Source organism: Scardinius erythrophthalmus, assembly GCF_964197995.2.
Source record: "Scardinius erythrophthalmus genome assembly, chromosome: 8".
In the NCBI taxonomy this organism is placed as follows: domain Eukaryota; kingdom Metazoa; phylum Chordata; class Actinopteri; order Cypriniformes; family Leuciscidae; genus Scardinius; species Scardinius erythrophthalmus.
Genome location: NC_138228.1, coordinates 5,308,489 through 5,318,011, shown reverse-complemented (window position 1 = coordinate 5,318,011; position 9,523 = coordinate 5,308,489). Strand labels below are relative to the sequence as shown.

At 35.2% G+C, this 9,523-nt stretch overlaps 1 protein-coding gene across 2 annotated transcripts in view; it reads left to right on the top strand.

Moving 5' to 3' along the window:
• The first annotated feature begins 6,842 nt into the window (after positions 1 to 6,842).
• The window catches only part of yap1 (Yes1 associated transcriptional regulator), a 36,476-nt gene continuing 33,795 nt past the window's right edge, over positions 6,843 to 9,523 (top strand). The window contains exon 1 of one of the 2 annotated variants that reach the window (XM_081372804.1): positions 6,843 to 7,443. In XM_081372804.1, the coding sequence (XP_081228930.1) occupies positions 7,243 to 7,443 (201 nt within the window). In that variant the 5' untranslated portion in view covers positions 6,843 to 7,242. The remainder of the gene's footprint in view (positions 7,444 to 9,523) is intronic. The other variant, XM_081372805.1, reaches the window with a different exon arrangement.

Here is a 9,523-nt window from a genome sequence, read left to right as displayed (position 1 = left end):
CTCGCTCTATTATGCTGTAGATCATTAAACTGAGGCTGCCTCAGAAGTCTGTCTGAAATCAGTTTCGTGAGGCGCCTTCGTGCTCAAACGTCATTCGTCATTGCCTGATAATGCAGCGAGGCTAAGTTTTCGCAGTTTATCTATCCTCCGAGTCCGAGGGCAGCAGTTTTACTTTTTCGGAAGCAGCCTAGATATACAAAGACGGTGCACACATGTTTACTTACTCGACAGTCGACTACAATAAGTAAATTCACTTCACCAGCTGATAACTCTTCGACAGCGATGCCATAGAAGCATACAGTTTAGCACTGAAACTGAGGTTCAAACATGAAATGCTGGTCTTGGTCCAACCTGGCTGAAAATAAGCTTTTTTTAACGCTATTTGACAAGAAACAACATTTATTGGACAGTTCACGTCAGATTTTATTTCTGATTTGAAATTTGTTGTTTAATTGTGAGTTTGGCAAGCAGTTTTGGATGCCCGAAATATAGCTGCCCGAAGGCGTTGCAAATATGGCCACCAAGGGACTTTGACTAAACTGAACAACCAGTCAAAGTTATTGCAAAAGATTATATTGAGACTTTATAAGATGTTATTGATGGGGGGGGGGGGAAGTGACTCTACAAAATGTTAAAATTAACACATGGAGGAATGTATAACTCTGCAACTATTGTACTTACAAAAGAGTGATTTTAAAATAAAATATTTTATTTATTAATTATGTTTTCATTTAATATGTGATTCAGAAACGTTTGCAATTTGCTTTATGTTAAAGATCTGTCCATCAGGTTAAAGAGGTATTAAGTGTGTCATCGTCATTTATAAAAGAAAAAATATAATTTCTTGAGCATTCTTGATTGTTTTGTAACCAGTTTTGGGAAAAGTTACTTGGAAAAAAAAGTAGTGCATTACAATATTGTGTTAGCCTACTTCCTAAAAAAAAGAGATGGCAAAAAGTCCCCGGATTCTGAAGTCTGCATACGATGGAAACTTCACTATCCAATGAGGCCAAGGGAGAGGATTTGTGAATGACAATGACATTTTGAGGAATACTTTCCCAGTAAACAATTACCGTCTTTCAACGTTGAAATATGGTTGAAAATAAGTCGGTCCGCCTTGGACTGGTTTTCGACGTGATTTTAACTAAGTAGTTTCGGCCGGACTGTTTGACTACATGTTTTCAACTGATCATGTAAGATACCACATGTTTTCAACTGATCATCTAAGACAGGATATGTCTGTTATACATGCTAAAATAACAGAGAAAAACAAACTAGCAAATCATGTTCATTATTATCTCAAATAAATTGAAAGAGTTTTACATATTCCATCAAGATGTTGAAGATCGACCTGTTTTCAACGTTGAAAAGTCGTATTTAGACATTGAAGATTTACGTCTATTCATCGTCTAATAGACGACTTTTTGCTAGCTGGGTTGATTATGAGTAAATGCATGCTCACATTTGTATGTTCACACACACTTCTCTGCACTCACTCCTGATTTCTCTCAACATAAAGACGGGAGAGCTGTCAGTCAATACATGGGGAAAGAAAAGTAACTTGTTAGGAAAAGTAACTTAGATATTTAGTTGTAAATAAAAGTAGTGTGTTTCTTTACTAGTTATTTGGAAAGTAATCTGATTACGTTACTGATTACTTAAGTAACCCCCAACACTGTTAGTTTTTGGAAGAACCACCATTTCCGGTTTCTTTCAACAGGTTGATGCATTACGCTAACCACTGTCAATTTTCCAATTGAATTATTAACTTGGATAGCAGGCTTACAGGATACCAGTGCTCACTCAACCACTCATGCAAAAGAGAAAGAAAAACACCCAGATAACTTCATGCTGCACGGTTTAAGATTCGTCTGCGTTCAGTGCCGTTCATCCTGTCAGGTCTCTCTGGGAAGGGCGCAGTCTCTTCTCCGGTCAGCTTGCCTTGGCTTGTTGCAGCGGGTGGAGGAGGTCCCAGCTCCTTTGAAGAATTTGGCAGAGATTGCCTTCCCTCTTTGAAATGTGACAAATTGAAATGTATTGCAAGAACACACTTGCTGAACAGGTTTTCAGGTCTATAGGCTACTGTAGTGTCTAAATGTAGTGTTCTCATGACAGGGGGAGGTTTCCTTTACTGATAGATTTTATGTGTTTATGTTTCCATTTTCAGGGGTTGATGGAGGGAAAAAGTATTTGGCAAGGCTTTTGCGTTCTCTCGCGAATGTTTTCTGTTCCCCTGAGAAACCTTTGAGTTTGCTTGAAACTAAAGTTTTGCAAGGGAACGCAAAGTTTCTCGGAGTAACGCAAACATTTTGCGAGCAAATTCAAAAGTTTTAGCGAGGGAACGCAAAGGTTTTGCGAGCGAACGCAATGTTTCTCAGGGAACGCAAAATATTTGTGAGAGAATGCAAAAGCATTAACTTATTATTTCCCTCCCATCTCATATTTTTTCAACTATATGTCCCCTTAGACCCACTATCACCAAATCTGCTTAGAAGAACGTCAGAGCCGCCCAGGTCTCGAATCGAAACAGAAATCCTGTTTTGTGTGGGGGGAAGTCGGGGAGAAACGTGCGAACGATTGTCACGTGAAACGAAACGAAACAATAGCCAATCAGAAAGCGAGCTGACGGAAGATTAACCTCCAACTCGCGGTGTAATATGTAAGTCAGTGTTTACTGTCTCCATGACTTAATCTAATAAAAAATCTTTATGACTTAATACATAACCTACTATTATACCTGGTTTTTAAAGCAAACATTCTAGTGTAATATAGAGTTGCTCGGATATTGGTGCATGGCATATGAGCTCCATTATCATTCTGAACTCGTTTAGGGCCTATTTCACATTTGTATGAAGTGAATACAAACAACAGAAAGGGCATGGCAATTTCCTTGTCTTTATTATAATAGGATCAGTCAGCAGTCAGTCAGCTCTTGAAAGATGTTCATGTTATGCAACTATTGCAATTAAACCATAACAGACATAGTAGGCTGAGATTAAGAGATAACTGCAGTTACCATTCAGAGGAATGGCAAACCGTACAGATTGTCCACATTAACACTTCCTTTAGAAAAAGAACATGAGTAATGTAGCTTATAAAAGAGATGTTTATGTCGCAACAATATGTAGCCTCCCAACTTATGCCTTAAATGAACACAAGTATAAATAAACACATTACAAAATATGTACACATTACAATTCAAAAAGATTAAAATGAATAATTTATCAAAGTAGCCTAATGGTTGTTTAAGGTTGGTAATTATCCATGTAAAAATGTCAGAGAGAAAATTTTGTCATTTTGTTATTGACACAATAATTGATTTTTATTACTAAATAATACTAAACTTGATTAAGTTTATGATGATAACTTTTTTTATAATTTGGATCATCTCAGTGTCATTGGCCTATAGAGGGCGCACAAACGCTCCCATTTCTATATATATATATAATATGTCTATCTATCTATTATATGTCTATTGTTAACATCTGTAAGGGAGGAGAATCATCAAACATTTTTATTTTCAATATTTAATTTATAGTTTTTATCAATGGCTTTGGTCTTAGCATTCTCTAAATGTCAGTGCAATTGTCACAACAATTTGTTGGAACATCAGAACTCTGTTACATGTCTATAAAATGTAGTAACTCACCCAAAATATTGAATTCATGCTTCAAAACTGTGTCAGTAAATCGGCCAATGCCACCAAAATAAAAAGTGTTTTTGTCATCATGAGAGCCACGCTGGTCAAAATGTTTAGATGTTGTTTTACCATGGAAATATTTGTTATAAATGTCATGTTTTTTCTAATTTTCTGTTGACACTGACTGTACAAGAATGTCAGTTTTATCTATCCGAACGAGATACAGGTTTTAGGTAAAACTTTACTGTGAAAAGTCAATACTGTAGTACACAAAAAGAAAATGAACATTTGTTTTTATACGGTAATTATTTTTGTTGAAATGTGTTACATGTAAGCATTTTACACCCCTTACCAACAGCACGCATTCTTACATCTTCAGTCTGCATGCAACACATTTCTACAAAGATAAATGTACTGTAAATACAAATGTATTCATGCAGTCCTGCCGTAGCCGCTGCTGTTTAGGTTTGTGATGTTCCTTCATGTTCAAATATTGTAAATTTCAGCAAACTCATATGATTCCAAACTTGATTGGTTGATTGGTATTGTGATTTCTATTTCATTACAATGGCAGGCTACTTACCAATTTAGCAGACATTACAAAGATTGCATGTCAGATATATTTATGGAATATATGCATGCATGTCTGAGAGATTTTGATAACTGAATGGATGGTTTTGTGCATGATAGCTCACACAATGAAAAAAAATTAAGACGTTGTGAAGAGTTTGACAATTTCACTGAAAATCAACTCATCAGATTTAAACAGCAAGTTATTAAGCAACTCTTTTGCACACATGCAATATGCCAAAATTAATTAAAAATTAAAATCTGATCAGATCCGAACTTATTGTTTTGAAAGAAAAAATATATATGATTCAAGAATTGAGTTAAAGCAATTGAGCCTGCTGCAGTTTTACAATCCTAAAACCACTGACAAACAATTTTGCTCAATAACTTCTGTTTCTCGTGTAATACTCATGTCAACAATTGTCACAGGCTTGAAGATGTTGGGACACGTTGACTAAATGATGGAGTTACCCTCAGGACAGCTCGGTGGGTGGTCTCCCCCAGGGCCGGCCGGGTAGACCCCCGAACAAACCTCAAATACAGGATATTTACCACTTTTTAATGTGTGTATCTTGTATGCACAGGATAATCAAATTGAGGCAGCAACATATTTTCATTAAACATAAATAAACCACAACTAATTAGGAGTATCATGTGTTACATGATGCAAATGTTCAAACATAAAGAGACTGTAATGCTGTGCACTGAAACACAAGGGGAGACTGGAGAGAATTTTGTTGAATCATCACTGTAAAAAAATATACGATCAATAAGTTTTTACATTGCTTTAACTCATCAAAATAAGTTTAAACTTTTTTAGTTTTTAAGTTACACAGTAGGCCTACAAGATTCAACTTATTTTTTAAGTCAGTTTAATGAAATTTAAGTTGAAAATCAAAACATCCAAGTTGATTGTACTTCAAAAATTTAAGGCAGCTACTTTTTTTTACAGTTTTGTTCTGTACGTCTAAAAATTGCATATAATATTTTTTTTATATCTGTCTGCTACAGATTAGAAATATTCATCAGTTTTACATATTTTTTTTACATTGCTTTAACTCATCAAAAATAAATTCAGCTATTTTCTACTTTTTTATATAAATTATACTCAACTCATTTTTTCCAAGTCAGTTTAAAGTAATTTGAGTTGAAATGACTTAAAGTTGATTATACTTAAAATTTAATTTTTTTTTTATTCTGGTAATGAAATGTACTTGTTCAAATATAATTGTTAGCCTTACATCCCCATTCATTTTTAGCATTTTAATTCAAAATGGCAAACCTATAGGAAATGTTTAAGTTCAAAACAGCAAAAAAAAAAAATTTGAAAAAAATAATAATAATTGAAAATACAGCCTAATTATAAACAGAAGAAAAGCTTCCGATCTTAAAGGGTTCTGTCAGCTCGATCATTTAATGAATTTAGTTTTAATGAATTGTTTTTGTTTCAATTAAATTTTATGACTTAAACAGCTCGTAAACATATCACAAAAAAATGAAATAACATTTTAAACATGAAAGTATTATGCAATCATTCAAGACATTTTTCTTATATTTACGCCTTCTTTAAAATTGAGTCTAAACTGAACCCCTTTGAACCTTTTTTTTCTGTCGCAGACTTACATGACCACAATTCAATTGAAACTTTTTCCTCAAATTGTTTTTTTGTTCTGTAAATCCTTGCTGAACACAGAGTCAGTCAGAAGGGCGGCGATCAAGTAGTGATTTCACAACACTCATAAGTGATGGTGTTTTCAACCCACCCAGTTTATGATCATTAATATGGAGATAATTCAGAGCAGAATCTAAATGACAAGGGAATGACAAAAACCACACACATAATGTGGTTCATTATATATGGCTTGCTGAGACTGTTCATGTTAGGGCTGGATATTGGTTGGCTGGTTAAAAAAAGAGAGAGAAAAGTACAAAGTAACTTTTTTAATCCATTCATCATGCTCTTATACAGTTCCCGCAGGGGATTAAAAGGGCTTCATAATCAGTCACTCAATGTTAAATGTATGGGAAAAGAGCTGGCCTCAGTCTTGACAAAATGATTTCTCAATGGAACGGGAAGGCTCATTTACATAACAATTATGGGAACTGCATGGAACTACTTTTCTGCGGCTTTCTACATAATGAAAGACAATTTATTTCTTTATTCATAAGGAAGCGAGTGCTTGAACTTCACTGGTGTATTTTAGTATAAAGATATTTATTCCATGGTGTGTGACACTTCATCGCAAAGCTGAATAAAAGATTGTAAAAACACACACAAAACAACCTTGTATGACCACTTTATTATAAAAGAAAAGAAAAATTGCTGTGTCATGATGATTGTTTTATCATTATCATTTTAAGCCTATTTAGTGACGCACATTAAGATATGAAAATATTCATAAAAATGTTTTAGCATGAAATAAACGATAGTTATATAAGACAATAACAGGTATATAAGTACTTTATACTTTATTATTAAAATACTTATGCTTGGAATATAAATATGTATGGGCTAAATGCATGGGCCCCCACACAGAAGGAACTCGTGTTGCTTTAAAGGCCCTTGCTTAAGCCCCGCCCCTCTGAGTCAGCGGTCACATGACTCATAAAGTTTGATGTCCTGCCCAAACTTTCAGAAGTTGAGAGAAGAAAAAAAAAGTTAGTTAGGTTAGTGAGAGGGCTGTGATTTTCAAAGCGCAGGACAGTCACTACCAATGTCTGCGTTAGAAGAGCTGTAAACTTTTAGGGAAGTCACGCGAGCAGCGATTTTAAAGAGTTCAGACACGTTATAAAAAGTTTAAAGGATAAAGTTCAGTAGATATGCTTGTTTCCACATATATTGGGGTGTTTTTGGGAAGAAGAAAAACACTGCGTTGCCTACTTTTTTTCGCAAGGCTTGGATAATTAATAAAGTGGACGGACAGAAAACGGCTGTTTGGATCTAATTGTTCGCCGTTTTATGGTTGCAGTCAACTTTCCTGTTTACACTATTTCGGTCGGATAGAAAGAAGAGCTCTATTTTATTCGGAGTCATGGATCCGAGCCAGCACAACCCTCCTGTCGGCCATCAGATCGTCCATGTTCGGGGAGACTCCGAGACCGATCTGGAGGCTCTTTTTAACGCTGTGATGAACCCGAAAAACACCATCGTCCCCCCTTCCGTGCCGATGAGGATGAGAAAGCTGCCAGACTCATTCTTCAAGCCGCCAGAGCCAAAGTCCCACTCCAGACAAGTAAGACCACCCCACAGAAACCACAAACTATTTCCACAAACTTTTCCTGCGGCTGACACTGCAACTGGCGCGCGCACAGTTTCACGCGACTTTTCAGTCTGCAGTTCGACGCGTCAGATTATTATCGGGCGTTTAGATTTTTTTTATTTTTTTTTTTTTTTTATTGCATGAACAAAGAACAGCGAGGACTGCGTTAAGGAAAATAAAGTATCTAATGATATTATGTGACAGCAAGTTATGACCAAAGTAAATAATAGGCTAATAGTATTAATTTCAATAAAACTAAACAACAGAGTAGCCTACTTACAGAGTAACATAAAAGCCATAATGCGTTAGAAATGTAGCCAGTGTGAACGACTAAAGTAACCAATTGCTCCACAGGAAAAAATATCGTTAAGTAGGCTATACTGCTAACCTGAAACATAGTTTGATCTAATACATGTTTACTAAAAATCTCAATAGCATAATTGGCTTATTCTCTAGCTCTATTTGAATTTGGGGCCAGTTTGGCTGTACCATGGTACAGTGACTGTGAAACATATTAGACTACTTTGTCAAATAATTGTGTTGCCTACTTATTGGGCTTAAATGTCTTGACTAACTGTACAAAGTAATTCGCTTGCTGCGTTCAAGTTAGTGTAAACGATAAGATCAATTTCCAGGTTTGATTTCTGTAGGCCTAGGTAGCCGAAATATTACACTTCATCCAGCTTTCTTTTAGTTGTGTGTTATATAAATCATTCCGTTACTGTTTTACAGAGGTTAAACCTCCGTGCATAAAACGATTCAGTGAATGAGTGAGCTTTTGGAATGATTCGGACTGAATCACAAAACGATTCAGACTATATGCTAACCCGTTTGACCAGTTCAGTGAAAAGAACCGATTCAAAAGAGTGAATCATTTCGCTAGTTTTGATCTTGTGATTCTAAACAGCCGAGTTCAGTGTTCTGTTCATTACAATTCCATCACTGACCTTTACATTTATCGCTTTGTCTTTTGATGAACACTTTGCATTTTCACAAGAATGGCGATATATAAACGGTCCGTTTTATAGTTTATAGTTCATAGTTTAGTTTATAAACAATATGCGGATTATAGGCCTTAGTTTCCAGCACTTGTGCCACAAGGAAGATACTTAAATCGTTCGGCTATCGTTTGAAGCTTAATAAAATGATGTTTTACAACATTAACAACAAAAGTAATCGAGTTTTATCGATCTTGGAATCACATCTCGCGCATGCGCACACTGTGAGTTGTGCTGAAAAGTTGCTCCAGGACAGCCTGTTTCCTACTTAGCTCCTCCTAAAGTCTGTAGCGTAGGCCACATCCGTTTCTTAACCTTTTGTTATTGTAAAATAAGCTGATAAAACTAATGAAAACAACACTCTGCTATGATTCAAGAGGACAGAAGTGCCCTTGTGTAAAAAAAAAAAAAAAAAAAAAAAAAATGGTTTTGTACATTTCCATGTTTGATACTTTTATTCAAGTTGGAAATAAGTTTTCTTGTCATTATCCTAGTTCATATGCACTTTGACTTTTCCTTTATCCACTGGAAAAACAGACTAATTTCCTATACTTTTCCAACCCATGTTCATAAACAGCTTAACAAGTGAAATGCAAACTGTTATTAATGTATTTGCATTATATTTTGTACTCTGAAAAAAAAAAATAAACTTGTACGTGCAATACATCACTGAGCTCATTAATAATTTCACTGCAGCAAACAACAGATTTTTTCCCCTCATGTTTCCCTTAAAAAGTTATAGGCTGGTTGAGCAGAGTGATTAGTTAAAGTTACAGAGAATGTTCACAGTAACAAATTCTACACATGGAGGACTTTTATGGCATCAAGAAAACAGATGTGACATAAAAAGGAAAGAAAACAAAATGATGCTTTAACGATTACCTTGTGATATTTATCAAGATTAATGAATGCATTTATGTACTGTATTGTATAGCAACCCTAATTTCTGTTATCATTTCAGCAGAAGTATAAGAGGAAAAAATATATTAGTATAATGACCTTCGCAATGGTGCATATTGAAGTTAATTGTGTGGGTGTACATGTGTATGTGTTCT